Source organism: Thunnus thynnus, chromosome 23, assembly GCF_963924715.1.
Source record: "Thunnus thynnus chromosome 23, fThuThy2.1, whole genome shotgun sequence".
NCBI lineage: Eukaryota > Metazoa > Chordata > Actinopteri > Scombriformes > Scombridae > Thunnus > Thunnus thynnus.
Window position 1 is genome coordinate 15255198 of NC_089539.1, and position 24373 is coordinate 15279570.

Consider the following 24373-nt stretch of genomic DNA (forward strand, 5'->3'; position numbering starts at 1 on the left):
TATATTTTTCCCAATCATTCATTCTCTTCACTGGTTGGTGGAATTCAAGGATGATGGTTGTTCACTCATCATGCGGAGTGATCAATACTTGACTTCCGCTGACCTTGAAATTATGATTTATCATATTCATAAACGGAACCTTAGATGGAATTGGATTTTGTCGGTGAAAAAGTCAATAATTATTATGGGATTATGACGCTAGAATGTCAAAGACAGCTGCTTGACTGCGATTGATGTCTCTGTCTCTCACTTTCATTTCTTTTCTCTACTTCTTGCTTTCTTTCTTGCACGACGATGCGCTGTAAAGATTTGATATTTGATGTTTATCTTTCTTTTTTGGCGTTAACTTTCTTTTTCTCTTTGCCACTTGGAGATTGACATTTTAATGGATTTGTGTGTGTACGCGAAGGTGTCTCAACATGGAAGACCCACTATAGATAAATGTCAGACAAATGATAAATAAATCCAATATCATGGTTCTCACAGAAAAACTATATAAAGTGTGGGCGAGTGCCACTTATTTTTACAGGGTGATTGTCTTGCTTATGAGCAGAGTATTTTTACCTGACTTGTGTTAGATTTCTTTTTTAATTGTAAGTCCTCAAGCCACTTTAAACTCTAAATTCGATCATATGAGCTGTAAAATAAAAGTAATTTCGTATTTTCAGTGTAATATAATCTTTTCCAAAATTTGTTTACATATTAAAATTCATAGGCAGAGGAGGTAATATTATATTCGCTAATAATATCTCTTAAACATCTGCAACATAATACCAGTCTCAGAGTTAATGATATTAAATAAAATAGGATTTACACACATACCAGGTACCATTCCATAAACTTTAAGAAAATATTGTTCTGTGTTTTCTCTAAAGTGAACTGAAGACTAAGAAAATAGGGATTACAGCCTTCTATCTATACAGAATATCATCAAGTTCAGCTGTTTTTTCTTCATATTGCATTTTTCCTAGTAGAACTTTACTCATAAAGCTGTGTGGTGCAGAAAGGGCACATGTCACATCAGTGACTGATGAGGGCTTTCATACTAGCTAGTAGTATAAGTGTCCGTATGTACGCTTGCATGCCAAGTTATGTCATATATGACATGTACGACATGCTATAATTGAATGACATGTTGTAACAGAGTCTATATTTATGTACGCTGTGGGAATGTCACTAGAAAATGACATGTTTCCCCTCTTGCTCTGGTGCCAGACCTTTATGAATTGCTTTGTTCCAGCAGCGACATAACTGGGTTTGTAGATAAAATGCAAGGTACCTCTGTTAGCTGACAGGCTATTACTGTGAAAAGCCTTTATTTGTCTTCAGCATCAACGCAAATATGGAGCAGCTCTACATGTTGCGGAAAAGACACACACACTGCTGCATATGTCCGAGCTCACAGTAGTTATTTCTTATGTGTTAGCTTGGACGCATCATGTTCAATTTGTCTGTACATACATTTCAGCAAGGTTGATGATAATGGTTAAAACAACATTAGAAACGTGATTCCCCTTCTCTCCTCTTCACTATCAAGACACACAAAACGGCACATTGTTGGATTCTCATCTGCTGTGGGACCAGTGATTGTATTACAGCAGCTCCGGTGCTGAAATAAGAGTGGAGCATGGAGACTGTGGAAAATACACTGTAGCTTGTAATAAAAATATCAGGTTTTTACTATAGTGTATCTCTCCAAGCCTGCGGTGAGGAAACTGATGGCTAGAAGCATGATAATTGAAAAGACATTGCAGGGGCTTATTTAAGAGACTGGAATAAGAGATGCCAGCATTTGACTCACTGCTGTTATGTCATTCGTTTAAGGACCTTCTAAAATGAGGCAGTTAACAAAATCCTTACAGGTTTTACAGAATTGTGATGCTACTTCATTGCACATTGTATTTTGTTTTATCGGTTAATTCCACTGTTTTAGCCTTTCACTACTAGACAAAATGTGAACATAAACGCTTATCCAAGCACGAGTCGGCAACACCTGCTGGAATTGAACTAGGTATGAACCCAGGATTAACCTGGATGTCAACCAGAATTACCCCTGCATGAACAAAAGCAGTTCTGCATTAAACACTGCATGCATGCCTCATTCATTTATTCCATGCATTCGACGATGAACTAAAGTAGAAACATCTGTATATAAATCTGTGCTTGTAATGTGGATTTATGAGAAAGCTGATGCCAAACATCAGACATGGAAGGTGTCTGTAAGCCACAACAAAGGGCAGCATCTGTCACATAATTAGTAACATTGTCAAAATGTAAAGTGGTAGAATCTTCTCAGTTCAGAGAATAATACTTCCTCCGCTTCAACAGTGAATGTAACTTTACATCACAAGAAATTTGAGTTATGAGACTTTCACAAGATTTAGACCAACACCCTGGTGAGGTGACACACAGATAAGTCTGAAATTAAATTAAATGCAGTGAGAAAATTGAAGCGGGAAGAATAGGAATGACTGGGGGATATAGAGGACAACAGAAGGAGAATAGAACAAGGTTGTAATAGTTTACACAGTGCAGACATTTAATCAGAGAGAAAGAGCTTGGTGTATTTTCTCAACCTGAGGCTAATTTTAATCAGCATTGGTCTTGTCATTATTGGCGGCTTTGACTGTCACCTCTGTGTTTACTTTTAATCTCAGGCCTGCTGATTGGAGAAGATGGAGGGATGAACAAATGAAAAAGGGAGGGAGGGAAGAAAACGTGGAAGAAGGGCATATGGGTCTTGAGGGTATAGAGACCTTGGCAGCTGTACCGAGGCATCTACACTGGTTGGCAGACAGATAAACGCAAACACACACACAGACACACACACACACACAGCTCTTGCTGTCCCACCATGCAACAGGTTCTTCCGGTAAGGAAGAAGGTGTGCAATGGGCTGTCAGATACCCTGCTGGGTCCAATCAAAGATGTGATGACACTTGGTTTTCTGGCCGATTAGTTCTTCCAGTCTTTGTACAGACACACATACACACACACAAACACACACACACCCACATGTACTCAATCACTCATACATAATTCTTGGTTATGGTTGACAGATTCACTAGACTTTGGCTGTAAAGAGTGTTTTTAAGCCCTCAGTGATTGGAGTGTGCACAGTGATGCTGTTTTTCCTCACGATATAACAAAATGGTACTTGGTAGAGTTGTTTCTGCAATAGGTGCAGTTAAATGAAACCTTATGTTTTTAGGTCATAGGTGATAACATATTGGCTAAGGATGATACTGGTGTTCGAAAAAATTTGCACCAACAGTGTCAGTTGTCCGTCCTCTTCACTTTATTCCTGCTGGTTTCTCTGCAAAGTCAAGATATTAGGCCTGGTCTCGCTGCCATTCCTTCTTGTGAGGTATAAAAAAAGACTATTCTATCCCATCATGCATTAGGCAGAGGTCGGTGTGAGTTACACCCTTGAAAGGTCACCGGTCTAAGTGCCCGGTCACATCAGAAATTTGCTAAGTGGAATTAATTTGTGCATTTGGTGAAGTGACTACTTGTGGGTCATGTGACACAGCTAATATGGGAGCTTCCTTCATTTTGTACTCTGGCTCTCTCCGACTCATGGGTCAGCACCTGTTAAGACAGGTCAGTGGCACAAAGTTGAATATTATGCAAAAGCACTGCGTGAGTTCACTTTGCTCCCATTAGCAAATCCATTGATCGCGGTAATTAAAATACATTTATATCACTGCTGTTTTGCTGTTAAAATTCTAGTGTGACTGAGCCCTAATGCAGGGCTACCACATGACAAATAAACAGACAAAGACATTTACACCAATGGGTAATTGAGTTTCCAGCTGACCAAACCTCCTTGTCTTTTATTGTGGGGGTTTTTAGACTCTAGACACAGATTTGTGTAATGTGTCGGCATGAAACATTCAATCAAAAAGTGTTTCAACATATTAGATGAATATTTAATCTCATTTCATCTTATTTTGCTCAGATCTCATGTTCATTTGTAGCTACAGGTTTTCAACATTTTTTTACCATCATAATGTTAGTTTTTCTATCTTCTCAGCTTACAAAAGTTTGTAACAAATCTCATTTGATTCTCAGGAATTGGGATGTAGGATGGATTAAAATTCAGTGTGGAATGTGAGGTTCACTTATACTAGATGACTTTAGTGTGAAAGTGGTTCCTTAATGTAATTTCAGCATCAAAACTGAAAGGCTATACAGATTTGACTGTATTTTTCAAAGCTTGCTGCGTGAAATGCTTTGTTCCATGAAAATGAAAACCTGGAATATGTAACCAATTTTTGGCATAAATTGTACAAGGCCTATTAAATCTGCCACCACCAGTCTGCTGATTTAAACTACACTGACATTGCTGATGTTTCAAGGAGAAACAACATACATTTCTAACTGTTCAAATTTGGGTTTGTCCTCCAAAATGTCCCTTGCTTAAGTTGATATTTCCTCATGTCTCAAAAGAGACATTCTCCACAATTAATATTCATTCTGCTGCAGGAGTGCATTGTTGTCATACCGTCACTGACAGATGGGCATTCATTAAAATCAAGACCAGGGAGACACATTGTATGCCACAGTGACACTTTTAATAATTAATCCAACTCAATTTACACCTGAATTTATTTATACCATCATTTATTTATACCGTTTATTCTCAGCTGAGGGGTGGGTTTGGTCTCCTGGTTGATGGAGCAGCAGATACCGTCCCAACAAATTAATTTTAATAATAGAAGGCTCTCATTAAGACCCAATCAAACATGAAGACAGTCTGAGTGAAATGGGATGCCTGCAGTTGACCGGAGAATCATACATTATTGACATGGAAACCGATCTTATTAGATCAGCAGGTTTGAACTCTTAATATGAAGCTGACTTCCAGTATGATTCCTTTTTTCACCAGCATACATACACACATTTGTGTTTTGTACATGGAAAATATTACCTGAATTGATCACTCCCAAAACTAATTTTTGTAGGATAACAGCATAACAGCTACAGACAAATGAGGCCATTGAGGGCAGAAATTGGATTATTCTATGTTGCTTTCTATTTGCACGATTTAGCCTGAAATGTGCAGTTCTGGCTAATGGCACAGATTAGGGGCCTCAATCAGAGGAAGAGCACTGCCACACCCTTGCTCTACATACTCTGGAGAGGTACAGATGTTTTACAATCCTACCTGTATAATTTTAGTTTAGATAGTTACGGGCGTACTTGAGAGATTGAGTGTGGTTGTAGTTTTTGGTGTTAAATTCAGCTTGTTTTGTCTTTACCAGTGTAGCCAGTAGCCAGTGAGGGACATGATTGTGAGTCAAGTACACCAATCACCCAGTCGCCCTCCTGCCAGTCCCAATCATAATCTAGCCAGAGCGATCACAGGTGTCTTTGATCCTCTTGAGTTGACCTTTTTGATGGCACACAAACACAGCTTGGCACACTGGCTATAAACAAGAGATTACAACTGTGATCACACAACTGTGCACGGCTCTTGCATTCATACATACAAACAAGCGACTCATACACACTGTAAATGAGGGATTTTGTGTTTGCATGTGTACCTGTTTACTTTATATATATGTGTACATTATAAAACCATACAGATAGCGTATATGTTGCACGTTGCTGATATGGACAAATTTACCATTGTCCTAATTGTCAAAACATATTGATCAATATGGGATGATCTTAATGTAAGAACTGTATTAAAAATCAAGTTTTAAGATGCTTTTTACACATACGCCTTCCAGTAGAAACATGTAGTTTGACAAATACACTTCTGGACACAAAACATATTCAAACTACTTGTAAATTAGGGATTATGACTCTTCTTTGCTCATCTGTCTGGATTTCCTCATCTCGCTCTCTTTCACACACTCGCAGATGCATACAGAAACACACTGGTCTCAGGAGACGGAGGAGTGTGTTAAAGAAGGCATCACACGTTCATTCTCTCCCTGCCTAAATCTGGGCAGGGCCGGAATTCATCACAGGATCAAACCCTTTTCTCATCAAACCCAGGAAAGTGTAGCTAATGCAATTTCACTAAGTCACTGCCTGACTTGATTACATGTGGGCTGGGGAGCGCATGCTAAGGCACCACAGGGAGCTGGATGGTTGTCACTATGTGAGTGTGTGTGTGTATGTGTGAGTGAGCACATGCAATGTATGTAGTTTTGGCTGATACATTTGTTTTAGGCTCAATATGTCCAGAATATACTACTCTGCGTGTACTTATGTGTTTAAAGACATTGTACTGCATGTATGTACATATTTGTGCCTGCTTGTGTGTACCCCTTTAAATCATGGATGTTTTTAGGGAGACAAGTTGTTCCATGTCTGCTGAGGTGTATATGTGTGTTGGCGAAGGAGCAGTGGTCCTCAAGGGGGATTTCAGGCAGATTTGGCCACATTAGAATGTGTCACTTCTTCTTTTCCCTTCCTTTTTCAGCTGCCGTCCCACCGAGCACCACACCTCCACACACCCCTCGCGCTAATCCCGGATCAGACCACACACCGAGGGACACAACAGACATAGACACTCGTCCCAACAACACTAACGAATACTCAAGCACACACATGCAACAACACATAAGCTCTCACAAACAATATTGCACTTCCGCACGTTATGTCGAGAGAAGGCTGGCAGCAGTTTGATGGCATTCTGACCTGAAACCGGAGCCACCCTGTCACGTCTAGACAACTCTGAAGAATCCCATGCATATTAATGCTAGCCTATTTAATATTCATCGGTGCTATGCCCTGTTGGCAGCTGGTCCCAGACCCCATGGATCAATGAGGTTTCTTCCTCACTCCTTTGTCTGACACAGATGCAGATGTTTAGAGCATGAAATTAAATTGGTCACTGTCATTTGGAATACATACATGGTAGTCAATTTAGTGTGTATTTTTAGTGTGCGCACGTGTATTTTGTGTGTAGTTACCAGTTAGACGTGGCTCTTGGAGCAAACAAGTAACGGTAACTTCCAAGAGTCTGTGACATGTTGATGTTATTCATGGGAACTTGAGTGTTTGCAAGTTGATGACGAGGAAACAAAAGTTAAGCCAGCTCGTTCCGTATTGATGATCAGTGAGAGAGAGAGGGAGTGCGAGTGATGGAGAGTGGAAGATAGAGAACGGGAGAGAGCAAGAGAGGCTGAGCAAGAGAGCACGTTGGCGGCAGCTTTGTTTAGGAGCCTGTAATTGAGTCTTAATTGAATTGGCACCAAAGGAAGGATGAATGGATGGAGATGGAGAAAGAAAGAGTTTCAGTGAATTGGACCTCATCTCCGTCTGCACTTAGCAACGCAAATGTGGGCTTACCGTGCAGGCGAATTTCATGGCAACAGATCAGAATCAGAAACTCTTGATTTGAAAGGAGAGTGTTGTCTCCCATACTTTTCAAATGAAACTTGTTCCATTAGAAATGTATTATGGAGCCCAGCACAGGGAACAATGGGTTGATATGCATTTGAATGCAAGGCTAGGCGAGCTGCGCAGGTAATACGGAACAAGCTTTTCGCACTATGGCAAGGTGTCTTTGTGTTCTGTCACACAGGCTTTGCAAGGCCATATTGGACATGGAAATGAAACAGAAGAAAACAGCAGGCCAAGGCTTTTTTGCCAGACTGAAATCTCACCGTTTCAGAACACACAGATACACCCCCTTACCGTCTCAAAACCCTATCACAATTGCTTGGATCACCATTTTGTGTGGTTTCCGTCCAGTGTTTCCACTTAATAAACTTGACACCACATCACACCTCATTTAAACTGACCACAATCTAACCAGGAACTGCAGTCTGGAGGTCCTGAAATCTAGGAGGTGAACTTTTTTTCTGAATGCTTTCCCACTCACAGAGTTGAATTAATGTATCAGACTCCCTTGGTTTTGAATCAAGCAGGTTATTTATTCCATTGTCTGATTTTCCCAGTCTCCTGGATTTATTGTTGCTTTGTGTCGTGAGACTTAACCATAAACCTAAATCAAGGAATTTTAATGAATAACATTGTCTCCACTGGGTAAAGACAGGAATACCACCCCTTCACTGCTCTCCTGTTCTCCTATTCTTATATGTCAATCTATCACAATTTGCTTGCGAACACTGTATGAGCGTATACGTGAACATATGTGCATTCATTCATGCATAGTACTCTTTCAAAACTTTTATACATGCACACACACATACCCACATAGACAGCCAGTCTTTTTGCTCTGCAGTTTGCTGTATTGACAACAAGCCGCAATTTCTTCTCCATCAATTATATTGATTACTTCAGCATGAGTGGAGGTAATGAGCTTCGGTGTTCTTTCTCTCCCCTATGATCTCCCCTCTTCCCTTGTCTGCAGTCGTCGTCCCCCCCCCGCCTCCCCCAACCAGTGTCTAACTCCGCCACTCCTTTCTGAGCATGTAACATGGCAATGATTTTCTGATTAACCCCGTTAGCTGTGGGGTTTGTCCACGCAGTGGCGCAGGGGCATGTTGGAGGGTGAGCATGTGGGATGCATTTAGATTTGTGATGGAGAGCCGCACTGATTGAGTGATGTGTTTTTAGTATGGTTGATGTGGGTTATACATATTTAGATATTTAAAATTATTATTATTCTTTTTTTTAAATATTGATTAATGGAGGGCACATTATTGTTACTTGCCCCCTCCAGGAAGAGTTCAGGGTCACATACAGAGCAGCACCCTTGGGGTTTGTTTGGGATTTGGTGTCTTGTTAAGGAGCACTTCTGCATGGTGATGCATTATATACATTATATCTGGGAGGGCCAGTTGAAAGCTGATCTTCCAATCCACCTAAACCTTCTGAAAGTCATTCTACATATGATGATCCACACGTATCCATTTTACATATTGTGCAGTTAAAGCACTCTCCGCAATGACACTACAATGTTTAGATGTCTATTTTGATGTGTTTGATTCAGTCAAGTCCTTTTTCCTGTGTTCTAGGTGGTGCTGATGACAACTTGATTGAAGGAGGAGAGATGAAGTTTGTCTGTAAACCAGGAGCGAGGAACATCACTGTCATCTTCCAGCCTCTTCTCAGGTAAAGCACTGAGTGAAACACTTTATATCCAACCAAAAATAGGTTTTCCATTCCTCTCCGTATGAGGCTCTACTAATGTACTGTGGGGCTTTTTTCCTATCTTTATTCAACAGCGTGGTCTTTCAATTTGAGATTCAAGATTCAAAAAACTTTAATTTCAATCAAGGGCTATTTGCTTCACACATAGTAGTCCAACACAAATACATAAAATACATCATACGCAACACAGCACAAGATCTATATCTCCTACACTGTCACCATGAATCATTGGAAAAAGAAAGAAAGATGCAATGACATTTGGGGTTATAGTTTGTTTAAGAAACCAATAGCAGATGGAACAAAGGACAATCTGTATCTCTTAGTGCTACCTTTGGGTAGACTAAACCTCCACCTTGATGGAAGCATCTGGAACTCAACATGAAAAAGATGTTGAGGGTCCAAAATAATAGTTTTTGCCTTTGAGATGACCCTCACTCACTCACTCATACAGGTGCTGAAGGTCATTAAGGTAGCACCAGCACAGCTTGATAGTTTTTCCAGTTTGTTCCTATTTTTAAGACTGTCAAACCAGCAAATCATAGAAAAAGAAATGACAGACTCAAAAGAAGAATAAAACATTTTCATCAGTGTCATGTCCACGTTGAAACTTTGCAACTTCCTTAAAAAGAACAACCGTTGATTTGCCTTTTTACATGTAGTATTTGCATCAAATTTAAGCTTCTTGTCTAGGACAGAGCTCAAATACTTATATTGCTGCACTGCTGCCACTGGCTCACCCTTAATCACATATGGTGCAGTGGCAGGGGGAAGTGGCCTCCTCTGAAAATCAATAAACATTTTGGTCTTAGTCACATTTATTTGGAGGGAAGCCTCGTCACACCAATTAACAAATTCATCAAAGACATGGAGTCATCAACATACTTAAGGAGAAATCTTGATACATGATTGCTCTGACACTCATTTGGATATAAAATGAATAAAAGTAGTGAAAGCACACAGCCCTGAGGGGATGCAGTGGAAGTGAGAGTTTACTGGACAGGGTCCCATTAACCTGGACCCTCTGAGATCTGTTCGTTAAGAAGTCAGTGAGCCGACATACTGTACTAAAATCCATATCAAAATTAGATAAGAGCCTGTGTGCAAGGACATGTGGCTGAATGCAGTTAAAAGTGGAAGAAAAGTCAATAAAAAGCGAAAGCAGGTGCCTCAGTACAAGATTTAAGAGTAGCTGTTACGTCCTCCACTCCCTTCCTTGCCCTGTAGGCAAACTGTAAGGGATCCAACATGTCATCCACTGTGTGTAAAATTTCATATTCGACAATATGTTCAAATGTTTTCAGAACAAGGGACATAAGGGCCACGGGGCGATAATCATTCAGTGCCTTAGGAGACTTAACCTTTGCCACTGGCACTGGCAATAGATTCTTTCCACATGCTAGGAACTTTCTGTTGTTCCAAGGAGGACTGGAAAATCTATGAAAAAATACCACACAGTTGCCAGGCACAACGCTTCAATGATTTTTGCCCCTATGCCATCAGGGCTAGGGCTTTTCCTCTCTTTAATACAACCAAAAGATTTACACACAATCACCTCATGAATTTTAATCTTACTGCCTGCAGGCCCATTTCTAAAATTAGAAGGCTGATCATTGAAATCATAGATATCAAACCTGGAGTAGAATTTATTTACTCTTCTGCCAATTCAGCATCAGGCCTCTCAAGATAAAATACTCTTCTGTCCTTGTTCTGCATCCCAACCATGGACTTGATTCCTTTCCAAGCCAACCTTGAGTACCCTTTATTCAGCTCAACCTCCACTTTCTTTTTTATTCCTTTTATTTAGCTAGCTTTATCTCTCTTTTGACAAGTTTATGTGCCTCCTTCCTTTCATTGGTATCTCCCTCATAATAAGACAATTTCTTCTCTGATTAAAAGCATGTTTAAGCAATTTGCTAATCCAGGGATTACTATTGATGGAAAATAGTACAGCTTTTGCGAGTAATCACCATATTTTCACAAAAAGTGACTGGAGACCAATTCTGTTAGATCATCTAAGTCAGAACACGAGTCTTTAAATAGGTCCCAATCAGTACATTCAAAGCAGTCCTGCAGTTCCATTGTAGAGTCTTCAGTCTGGACCCAAACGACTCAATTTTCTCTCTCGTCAGGACCGATTGATAGGTGGGGACCAAATGAACAGTGCTGTGGTCTGACTAACCCAGACAAGCCATCATGTAAGATTTAGAATCTCCCCTAATGGTGCCATAACAATGGTCCAATACTTTACCCCGTCTTGTTGGACAGGTGATGTACTGGAAGAAATGATTCAGGGACTTAAACAATGATTAAAATCTCCCATGATAAAATTGGGTGCACCAGGACATATAGTCTGTAGACGCTGCACAGTTTTGACTAGGGTTGCCGTCGGGTTATCCACATTTGCCTCGGAGTGAATATAAACAACTGTGAGAAATAGTTGTAGAAATTCATGTGGCAAATAAAACAGGGGAAGTGAGACAGATAAAAATTCAATATCAGGGGCACACACAGTGTCCCTATTGACCACAGTTTTGTAGCATTGGCTGTTGACATGCAAGCACACACACCCCCCCTCCCTGTGTTTTGCCAGCCAGGTGTGCGTCACGATCCAGGCGCCAGGGTTGGCCAAAACCTTCAATTTCAAGATCAGCATCAGTCGTGGTCTTTAAGCCAGGTTTCAGTAAGGGAAATGATATGACAATGTCTGTGCTTTGACCGAAACTTTGCACTTGCCTGTAGTTCATCTATTTTATTCCTTAAAGACTGCACATTGGCAAGTATGATGGAGGGCAGAGGAATACGATGCAGCTGCTGTCTCCATAGTCTGAAGCACTCCACCTCTCCTTCCTCGCTTCCTCAATTGAACAGTCCTCTTCCTAGTAGTGTTGGCATTCTCTCCAAAATCTTTCCGGATTGCCGGTGGAATTACAATCCCAGGCTCCAGTGCTGCTACGTTAGTGTGCAGCACTGAAGAAGGAACTTGCGGCTGTACTTCAGTCCATGAGGTTGGTCAAACTCATATAGGGCAAACACAGACATAAAAAGTGTCAGAAACACCAAGAAACAACATGCCACATCCCTGATCGACAGATGACAGTGAGGTCAAACAGATCACCATTCACTCACTGGAAAGCAATCAAGGATCGACAAACGTAAACTGACAAACAACAGACATGACTACTTCTGCCTCCCGTCAATAGTAGCAACTAGCAGAAGTACACTGGTAAGAAAGGCTGAAGCTGGAACACAGGAAATCTGTGCAAGCAACAATACATCTGAGTGCAAGCATACAGTTTGAACAGAAACAGAGTAAATCTAATTGGAAGCAGGGGTGCGAGGGCAGGGGTTTGAGGGAAAGAATTATGAAATCTGAACGTGAAGTCAATAAATCATGCTCTCAAATTGAAAGACCATGCTCTTGAATAAAGATAGGAAAAAATCCCCATAAAGAACTGTACATGTGTGATGACTGGATTGCCACAAGTAAAGATAAATGAAATGATAAGCAAAATAAGCATTTTCACAAATCGTTTACTGTTAATTTGACTGTGTTTTTGCTGTGGAAGAGTGAATAAGGTGCCAATACTGCAATGCGAAAGCATTACAGTGCTCTGGCATAACACCAGGCCGTTTTGATGTACGACACCTCTGATTTACAGCAATAGGTGACTCAATCGAATCAGATTAAAATGAAGTCAATGAACAACAGAACCTGCTTTCTTTACTGGAACAATTTGGGCAGGATTCCATTAACATTACGAGATGTACAATATGTGTGAAAGGGTCTGTCAAAGAGGGATAGCCAAGCCTCTCAAGACATATGAAGGCTGGGACATGACTCAATACCAGTAAAATGTAAACTAATTATATTACATGGCCTCTTAGTGACCATCTATCGATTTCAACCTTTTTAATGTTTAGTGGGATATCGTAAATCAAGCGTGATGTAATATACTGTACCTTTAGTTCAGAATGTTTTGTTGATACCATCCAGGAATTGGGATTGACTACTATCCTCGCTTTTATTTCCCATTAAATTTGAGTATTCTGAAGGGATGTCTTTGTGGTAATGTTCTGTATGTCTGGTAGTTTTCTATACAGCACCGTGGTCCCAGTAGAGTAGTGTAAATCTAATAGTAAAGCAATTTAATTGAATTGCCCCTCATGCAGTGATACATTACCTTCTTGGATCCATTAAACAGAGATGTCTCCTACTTCCTCACTGTATTACTTGGCACACATTTCTACAACTTTAACACCATGGTGCATATTTTCAACGCATAGAGGCAAGATAATTGTACGTTTCTGGCAAACACTTTATCCATTCAGTTTATATTTAATTGGCAGGTTTTACAGAAGTTTTGACTTTAAAGGTATCTTGAACGCTCAGCCAGCAGAGAGCTCCAGCTACACACAGGCCATCTGGATAGTGACTGTATTGTGAGGTAGCTAACTTGCCTTTCTGTTTGGCTCTACAAAGTTTTTTAATATCTTGCAGTCAGTGAAGACAGGCTAATCTGTAAAAAAAAAAAAAAAAAGCCAGAAAACATCAATAGTGCCTGTATTGCACAAAAATGTGTTTAGATTTTGTTCCAGTATACTGACACCTAAATAATGTGTGTACCTAGAATGCTAAACGTCAGACTGACTACTAAACAATGTTGAATTGCAGCACATCAGCTTATTAAGTTAGATTGCAGTTCATCTATCAGATCTGTTTTTACTCTTCATCACATCCCCACTAACCTAAGCTGTATTGTCAGTTGTCATGTTAACTTTTGTTTGACTGATTGATGCTCTTTGAAAGCAAACCACTGGTTTCAGAGAGTAAGGACTGTCTATGTTTTGAATGTGTGTGTTGCACCTTGAGTGTGCATGCATGTGTCTGTGCGTGCTTTCCTGGTCTTTCTTTGCAGGTGGTTGCCTGTGTGTTTATGTCCCTTTCCTGCCCACAGATGCTTTGGCCTTGAGTCTTTCTCTCAGTCTGTACCTCTCTTACACACTTTCATTCTCTCTCTGACACACACACACACACACGTGCTGACGTTCAAGCCCTATTCACCGTTGGCCTCGCCAAGCTCTGTCTGAACAAATGAGCAAAAATAAAACAGTGACTAGCTCTTTGCCTACCTCTCCCATGTTGTCTGTAATGGCTCATATCAATCACACCAAACTGCCTTGCACACAGGGCCTTCTCTCTCTCTCTCTCTCTCTCTTCCTTCCTCCAACAAACCCTCTCTAGACTACTAGTGCCAATGGAGCGCTCTTGCTTGCAGATGGTTTTCTAATGGCAGAACTCTGGCACGCCGCTGATGGATCACTACACCTCCTGTAGCCAGCCATGCAACTCATGGTAGCTTTAATGACAAAAGCAGTTGAGGGGGTGCAGGGCAGGAAGTCAGTGTTGTGTGTGGCAGCGTGTGGGCGTACGAGACAACAGGGTCTTAATGTTAAATTCCAAATGTTTTTGTGTTGAAAAATATATATCGTTTTCTCCTCAAGTCAAATGAATAATATATTGTTTTTGTGTGTCTGTTGCTCAAATCTTTATTTCTGCAAATTCCACTGAAAATTTTATATGGTGATGTTCTGCACTTCATTAGTTGTGTTGTGATGCACTTTTTGTGTAATGTTTTTGTGATGGTTAATATCAGATTTGGGAGGTGCAATGTGGATTCTATCATAATCATGGACTAGAGGTGCAGCTCATTACTCTTTGCAAAGATACTGGAGGTGTTATAAGAGTTTTCTCATCCAGTTAATGTGTGCTTTTTTGACTTGGGGAAGGCATATGACTGTGGTTTTACAGGGGTCTTATTGGGGGCACTGTGAGAACTGGTGCAAAGGCCATTCCATTCAGCTATTCAGCTCTTGTGTAGCTGAAATATCTGTCCATCCCATATCCATATTCTCTGCAATATGTTCATGTGGGCATTGGGCTCCACCAAGTTAGTTTTCTATTCTGTCTTGGACAGAGTGTCTAGAAGCAGCTGAATACAGGCAGAAATTAAAACTCACTAAACCTGTTTTGAGGACATATAATGCCATTAAAAGCCCTCTAGCGTTTCTGTGGAAAGAATCCCTTCATGTCTTAGCAAGGGTTTTATTGTGAAATACGTGATTTGTGAAAATATGTGAAAACTCAATGTAGAAAGATATGGCTGGCAGTAGCAGTGCAGCAGCAGCAACGCTGTCTGTATTGACCCCACATGCGTGTGAGCAGCAGCAGTTCCATGAGGTAGCCGTCATGCACAGGTAGAGGCAGGCGGTGTGGACTGGGTGTAAGAAGTGGACCAGTGAAGCTATGGAGGATCTTTGCGTGTGCTTGGACTGTACTGACTGGGATGTTTTCAGGACTGCTACCAGCAGTCTAGATGAGTACACAGAGGTGATCATGTGATACATCAGCTTCTGTGAGGACAGCTGTGTACCATCACACACCAGGGTTAGTTACAACAATGAGAAACCCTGGTTTACAGCTAAACTGTGACAGCTAAGGTTGGAAAAGGACAAGCGATTAAGAGTGGGGACAAGGACTGGTTTTAAGAGTCTAAATACAGGTTTAGCAAGGTGGCCAGAGATGCTAAACAACTGTAGTCTGAGAAACTTCAACAGCAGTTCTCAGAAAACAGCTCGGCCTCTGTCCAAAAGGGCCTCAGACAGATCATAACTACAAACCGAAAGCCCCCCACTCCGCTAATGACTCATGCCTGGCGAATGACCTGAATGAGTTCTTCTGTCAATTTGAAAGACAGCGTGACAGCCCTGACATCATCCCTCATGACTCGATCCACCAGCTCTAGACCACCAGCTCCTCCTCCCGATACCTCCGCAGGGGCCCGGGCCTCGTCGCATTTGCCCACCTCAGAGATCCCCTCCTCCCCTACAACAATGACAACTCTCTCCATCTTGGAGAGGGACGTTAACAGGCTGTTCGAGAGACAGAACCCCCGCAAAGCAGCTGGACCAGATTCTGTCTCTCCCTCCACTCTGAAGCACTGTGCCGATCAGCTGTCTCCGGTGTTCACACCTCAGTGGAGATATGCCATGTACCAGCTGGCTTCAATACCTAAACCATCATCCATGTCCCCCAAAAAGAAAGGACCACAGGACTCATGATGATTACAGACTCATTGCCCTGACCTCGAGTGGTGTGTATGCATTTTGTTGGTATGATTTAAGGACTGACAAAACATAGGGATATCCAACATGTCTGTTGGCACTGGTAAGGCTTGTATTTAGTGACTGAATAAGACTGGTTATACCCTTACAAGTTAAAACCAGATGTGTCAGAGTAAAGAGTGTATGGCTTTAAAGACACAGACATAGGGGAGTGTTTGTGCATGTAGCAGCCAATTTAATTTGACTTGTGGGGTCTCCTGCTGACATTTGGGTGGTATTTACACCTCTTGCTCCGGACGAGGTTGGCATTTTGAAAAGCTTCAGCAGGCCCCTAATCTCTCCCTGTTCACCATTCATGGGATGACCAGGCATGGCCATGCTTGTAGATGTCTGCTATGTGTGCGTGTCTGTGTCTGATAGGCTATGTGTTTTTGTGTGTGCAGGTCCGTGTACAGATGCACACTTGATGATCACTCTTTAATTAGAGCCAAAGCAAACAAACACACACATACACAAACACACACACACACACACAGTCATTATTTTTCAGTCTCTTTACCTAATGTACTAAAGATTTTCTATTAAGTATTGGTATTTCACACATTTTTTCACACAATTTTCCCCCACACATACTTTTCATGTTTTACCCTGAGTAGAAAATGTCTTCTTGACAATTTTTACTGTTATTGGAAGGACAGCCTAAAGTTCCTTTTCTAACATTGTGTCATTTGCCTTGAAAATGATAAAATTGAAAATGTGAAAAGATGGTTATAATAATGTTTCCCCAAGCTCATGTAGTGTCACTGCCATCATTATTATTAAAGTATGTGCTGTTATCACTGTATTTAAATGATATTGCGTCTCCTCCTCGGCTAGAGGGCTACACATGTACTCATAGACCTAGAGTTACATCCAGGTAACTACTATTTATGCTTAACTGGCACCAGGAGTTTATCCACCTGGCCTTTATTTGTTTGTGTCGGCTACACCCCCAGCCATTATCAGAGTCCTGGCTTTTGACCACTGTCTTTTTTTTTTTTTTTAAGGAAATACAATAATCAGTTAGAGTAAAATGTTATCTTAACCGAAAGGAATGACGCCTAGAACTATGAAAATAAGAGACCGAGATTTTAAGAAAACTAATTTTATCTTTAATGTCTCATAGTCATCAACCTGCTCGCTGAAGGGCTTAATGTAATAGTAACAGACTTGCAGTTGACAAATTTCCTTTCTTACTTTGTTTTGCTTTTAATCTTGCTGCTTTCTAATTACTAGTTCTGAATACTTTAAAATTACCTGTGGTGATGTGTATGATTTGTTTGAACGATTCAGCCATCTTTCCAAATTGTTTACTGTATCTCATTCAGAATTTGACGTTTGTATGTCTGTGCTCAGGAAGCAAATAATACATGTATGTCTTTTGTTTGTTCCTGAAATTTTGTTTGCTGGTCAATGCATGTTATTTTTTGTCTGTGTGTTTGCATATGTATACATAAGAAAAGCTTAGAATTGTCCTGCAGATCTCCAGTTAATGTCAGACTGGTAGGTGTACTCAATTGAACACTTGAACTGCTGTTCAACAGTTGATTGAGTACAGAGCTCTCAGTGTGCACACACACACATGCACACACAGAGTATTAGCTTATTGAAAGGTACTCATCAACAGTGCAGATACTTGAATGCATATATGGTCTACTCAAAGTTCGTTCTACTGCCAGTATCTGCGGTGGAGTGAGAAAGTGCGAGAAAAGAGTCAGAAGGTCGGAGATTGACAGAGAGTGCTGAAGGGAAGCACAGGGGGAAGGACAATGGAATAAGTGATGAAAGAAAAGAGTAGTGGATAGAAAGCTAGATGACAAGAAGAGGACAGAAGGGCTCTGCCTCCTACCGAAGTAGCCTGTGGTGAAAACGACACACGCCATGACTCTGCACTAATTTCACACTCTCATTAACTCCCCTCCTGAGCGGTACACACAGACCAAGATGAATAGAAAGAGCAAGAGTTAGAGGTGAAATTGAATATCTTTTAAGAAGTTCTCTCAAATGATTTAGCTGAGACGTACTGTTCAACTCTCAAACACGACGTCCAAGGAGAAGGCCCTAGACTGACATTTGACACTGATGACACCGACTGCTGACATTTTGAAGTATTGAAGCCCATTGATGATTTTATTTTTACCTGTGAGGTCTGGTTTACCTCGCTAATCAAATTCAATTAGTAATCAGTATGAGGGGTACACATCCATAATCTGCATTTTGTGTTTTTCAAGTTTTAGACAAATATCGTATAGCATGGTCTAGTGCACAGTCCAGTTGGTCACCTTAGATAATAAATGCAACTCTAAAGCGTCATAAGCAACATTAATTGTGAAGGTGAGAAGATGACAAGCCATCAAAGCCATTGCGATGGCCTCATCATCTGTATCTCCATGCTTTATTGTTCGCTAGTGATAAACAGACAGAAAAAACAAGCTTGATTATTGCGTCCTCTGTCAAAGTGGTGTCGCAGTAGTCTCTGTCTACACGCTCCCTAATGCAACATGGAAAGTAGCACCCATTAGTCAGGTATTTATGATCCATATAAGTCCTGCAATTACGTAGTCTTTAATGATGTTGATCCACTAGGAAGTTTATTGGGCATCATGAACAACCTCATTCCCAGTGAGAGACAACAAACTGAAGCACAGTATCAAAATCTTTTTTCAGTACATCCCAGCAACAAGATTTGTTTGATCAAAAAGCCATTGTTGACGCCATTTTGTGACAAGAAGAACTACAAAAAGTGTTTGTAGTTGCCCGCTGAGTCGCCCTGTGTATGACCTATTTCAAATATGCAAATTCCAACTTCGGCAGAAATGAAAATGGCAAAAACAATTTGTGGTTGAACCTTAACCTTCGTTTAGTCAGGCAGCAGCTTCATAATTACTGCTGAAGAATGCAGTTTTCTTTCAACAATAACATCTGTGGTCTGACTCAAAGAGGTCTGAGTATAGACTATTAGAATGCAGTGTGGACGTCTTGTCTTGAGTCTTACTCACACATAAATGCACGTACCGCTTTGCTCTGCCAGTCCCTTCTAATCTTTTCTCTCTCGTTCAGGAGGATTTTCCTCAGTAAATAGCATCCTCCCTCTCTCTCTTTCTAACCCACCACCCATTAAAAACTGGGGGCATAGTTGGGAATCAGGGGGAAAGAGGATTTTACACTGGAAAGGTCATGGAGAGGGAGAGATAAAGAAGGTAGAAGAAAGAAACCAACAACAGAGAGAAGAGAGCAGATGGGAGGCAATGAAAGAAAAACACAAAGGAAAAGATGATGAAAAAAAAGAAACAAACTGACACGTGGGATGAGATTAGAATGAGATAAGACTGAAGAAGAGGAAAGAAAATACGGAAGAATAGAAAGCCCCTTAGATTTCATGTATGCTGGGCGGCATGTTAGCCTGCTTTGAGTGTAAGTTGTTTATGTCCACATACAGACTCTTATACATCTAGAGTACACTGTACATGGGGACAAAATGAAAAAAGAGAGTGACATGAAACTAGACTACTGAACAGCAGTTGAACAGAGATTTGGCTACATTCTGTGTGAAATTTGTCATAAGTCAATACAACTGCTGTTTTTTTTTGGCAAATATCTGTTATTTCTATGTGCTTCGTTGGCTTGTGTGGTATGTGTGTATGTGGATCACTCCCTTCATTCTAGGCTTTCCAAAATATACCTATTTCAGCTTATCTACCTCCTGAACTAAAGTCCCACTTGGAAGAAATGTGGACCGCCTAGCCTGATATCTGGATAAAAGTATAGAAATGTGAGAAATATGGAACAGTACTATAAAATATAAGGATGGTACTACCAAACTACTACATACTCATTTAAATAGATGGCATAGTATTAGTGTTAGGAAGTGGCGTTACTAACACTCCTAAAGGGAAACATGCATTCATGGTGGTGGCATGGAGTGTCGTGTCAGTTGATGCCCACAGCACATACTGGACAACACATCCAGGAACGTCAAAGTACAGTAGGGTGAGCCAGAAACTCAGATTTTACAAGGAAATGTTTTTTTTATTCTTGGCCCAAGCACTGGCTGAGTAGTGAGGATTAATATCTGCAATCAGAAAAACACACTGCAGGTGTGATAAAAGCCTGAGCAAGAAGCCAAGGAGCGTTTGAAGACATGTTTTAATATCAGAGATTTCTTTCTCAATCAATATCAAGATCAACCTAAAGCATGCTGCCTCCCTCTCTGTCTCTCAGTGCCACACAGCCTTCACAATGTGGTTTTAGACCATCAGTCTAAAACACATTCACAACAAAAATCTTACTTGTTGTTACCTCAGTTTAATGTTTGAGGTTCACTGCGCAGAATAATGTATGTGCAGAGTTTGACACTAGAAGATCCATCTGCTGAAAGTGGAAAGTTTCTCTGAGCTCACCTTAAATCTGAGGTAAAGATCTGTACCTACGAGCATTACATCACAACTACTTTGGAGCCAATCATGGTCCAGTATGAAACTTACACAAATGTGATGTGGAAACTTGAAGCCTCCAGTGCACAAACACTGAGAATGGACTTTTCAGTGAAGTGGGAGACATGTTGTTTAGTTGTTAATAAAAATGAAAAATATTTGCATATTCACAGGTTCTGGATTTTGAAATGGGGTAGAAAGAGTGGATGTCTTTCTGTATGTCCTAAAATGTGTGGAGGGGATCTTTAAACTTCTGCCCTCTGATAAAACACACATAATCACTGTCACAACAACAAGGAAAAAAAGCAACTTCTTAAAAATTGAACTTGTTCCTACAGTATTTTACTATAGAAAAATCTGTAAAAACACTGCAGGCTCTCAATAAAACATAACATAAAAAAAAGAAAGATAACAAAAAAAATAGCTGCTTAATAAATTAAAACAGACTGACCAGTTTGTCTTGATATGAGAAGAACATATTGGAAAGTTGTCCTTTGCATTACCATTGTTGGAGAGGCAGGACATAACTTTGTAGTCCTTGAAATAGACAGTACTTTAGTTACTGCAAGTCACACTTCAGTTCATGTACAGTTAAAAATACCAAAACACATTGAAATTGTATTGATTATTGAATTACCTGAGACGGATGGCTACACTGTCCTATTAAATTAAGAATAATGCAGCAACTAAGGTAAACCTGCAACTAAACCTAAGCAAAAAAAAAAAAGCAAAAAAAAAAAAATGGCAAGAAGAGCAGGAAACAAAAATACACCTGGAAGGAGAGCAGCAGAAGACAGATGGAAAGTAGGAGTGAACAGGAATGTCTGCAGAACACAATGCCAGTTTGCTACCAATCTGTCAGGTGCTCCTACCCGTCACTAGCTGCAGCACTGCCGTATCTTCATTCTTTTATCTCTTTGATGCCCTCCCAGTAGGACACACACACATACACGCACGCACGTACACACACACACACACACACACCATGCACGCCATATTGTAAATAATACTCCTGGTTTTATCGCTTTCCAAAAGTGCAACTTCAGCCACTTTCTAGTGAGGTGCAGAGTTTTCAATCTCCTCATGTCTTACAAGCATGCACAGAGACAGACACACACACAGTAGGCATGAGGACCACATGCACACATAAACACACACACACACTTGCACTCACACACACATATACAGCAGATATTGTGCAGAAGATTAGATCCATCATTGCGGGGGTCTTTTCTCTGGCTATAGAAGGTGGATAAACTCTTTGATTGTGTTTATCCATCCCATAATGGAATCAGACTCGGTTCCCAGGGCAACCTGTCCGACAGACTCATGTGAAGCAGGCAGTCGTCAGTTGGAGCTTAATGGGGTCTAGTTTGTCTGAACGCTCAGCGGTAGACTTCTTATGAAGTCAGCTTTGAAGGTCCCTGAGGTTTTAGGTCTGTGTGGGGAAAAAATAGCAGATACTGGGAATTGTTGCCTGGTCAGATTAGAGACAGAAATTGTGCCAGGACACAAAGAGAAACATTTATATATACCTTAGACACACACAAAGACACACATGGACAGGTCTTTGAAGCCTGTCCAGGTGACCAGGTCATAATCACACAGATGTTCACACAGTCATGCTGTCCCCACCAACGTTGTCCCCTACAGTGCCTGATTGTCTCTGATTGGTTGCATTTGCAAGAGATTAGATTGTATTCTCATGAGATTTGTAGGTTTGTGTGTGTGTGTGTGTGTGTATGTTGGTGTATTGTGTTACCAACAATAATTTAATGAAATGAAGTCTCCATTTTTTGATTGTACAATAATTTGATTAAACCTGAAATGGTTCCTCAGACCTGTTGCTATGAAAGGACAGAAGTGGGAGGACAGAATGCCCTTAATGCTCATTGAATGAATGCCAGGGGGAGCCACTGCTAAGAAGAGAATTACTGAACCACAATAAAGAGATGTGTTGCTTTCTGCCACATCCCTCACTCTCCTGTGTGTCTCCTTTTTTCTGTCAGAGACGTAATCAGCCACAAAGAGACAGAAAACAGGACAGAATAATACAGTTAAAAACCGGAATTCTAAAACATAATATGCTATATTTGTAGAGAACTTAATTCTGCGTTTATCTTCTCCTGTCCTTCTGAGGGTAATGTCAAGGTGAAGACAGAGTGCCGGAGATGGGTGATTTACAGATATTCTCTTGTTCCTTTCCCACACACTTCCGTCTGTTTTCTCCTTTGAATTCAGTCTCAGTCATCTGTCTATCCTCCTTCCATCCTTCTATCCCCTGACAACATGAGCTGCCACTCTGTGTTACTGTCACATGAACGAGCGCCAGCCCCCACATCACAGCAGCCTTTGATTGGCCAGGCCTTTCCAGGTCGGTGAGCTGCTGCCTGATAATAACCTTGTTTGATTGCTGGAGCAGAGATGTAATTGATTGATCTGCTCACCCTGTCTGGGGCTAGGCTTCTGAAGTAGCCTGTACAGATGTGAGTCTATGTATGTGTGTGTCTGTATTGAAGTGGGGAGTTGCTTAATTGTCAAGGGGAGCCGTAGATAAGTATACATGCACATGTGCACACAAAGCTCTACTCAGACATACTATGTAGATGCAAAAATCCACACGTACCCACACAGTGGTATAAGGTGGTTACCAGAAGTGGACGACTGAGGGTGAGTGTGGAGGGAGTTTGTTTTTTAAACTCTTCCCAGCACCTCTGCCCTGTGTACCTTTCTAAACAAGCCTCACCAACCAATCAACAAGTCATTACACCTCATTAAAATTCTCCGACTCCCTCTGAAAGGATTGTTTGTGATCTCCTAATTGGTGGTTACATAAGTTAGTCCATCTTTCTGGATAGTTAATTATTCTCAAAGATAGATACTCTCAACTCAGTGCAGCATCTAATCCAATAGTGACTAAGTGGACTCCAGGCAGTTCTAAGAGACAGTTTTTCACAGTTGATAATTGGAGTTGGAGAATGTTTGTCCATTATTTGTATCTGTGTGAGTCTTACTAATTTGCTTGGTTTGATTATTTATTGGATTATTTCCATAATGGCCATATTGGACTCATGTCACACTCTTAGTATGAATTGAAGCAGACAAAGAGTTTATTTGCTGCTGTAGCCTTTGAGTTGTACCCTCTGGTGTATATTTTTTCCAAAACCATTTTGAGTCTGGCTTAGTAGAAATGGTTTGAGTAGATAGGATTTCTACCTCTGGATATAATAGTAACCAAACTCCCCTGGTCCCAAATTGAACTGAAATCGAATATTCATAAGTATTTTTCATTAGTGTATAATCACCTGAAAATAAGAATCATTGTGTTTTCGTTACCTAAGAATGAGCCCTTTATATTTACACAGGGAGCGGTTCCTCTTCCACGGAGCCCGCCATGTTGCACCGCCATTTTTCTACAGTAGCCCACAATGGGCAAACCAAACATTGGCTCTAGAGAGGGCCTTTTGCATTTTTTGCAAGTTTTGCAGCCACCATACGTTCTCACACACACTTGGAAGGGGTGGGGTATTCAGTTTGCACCGCTAGATGCCACTAAATCTTTCACACTGGTCCTTTAAGCTTCAGAGATGAAGTGAAACCCAAAACTCAGTAACAGCACAACATACATTTGTCAAGGAGATGGATATTTCTCTCCTTTCGTCTGTCCTCTCCCATCAGTGATGGTTTGATCCCCAACC

The 24373-nt window shown here is 40.8% G+C and overlaps 1 protein-coding gene across 2 annotated transcripts in view; it reads left to right on the forward strand.

Moving 5' to 3' along the window:
* Positions 1–24373, forward strand: part of exoc4 (exocyst complex component 4) — a 128786-nt gene that overhangs the window by 41201 nt on the left and 63212 nt on the right. For both annotated transcript variants that reach the window (XM_067582507.1, XM_067582508.1), the window contains exon 11: positions 8946–9042. In XM_067582507.1, coding sequence (XP_067438608.1) covers positions 8946–9042 — 97 coding nt within the window. The remainder of the gene's footprint in view (positions 1–8945; positions 9043–24373) is intronic.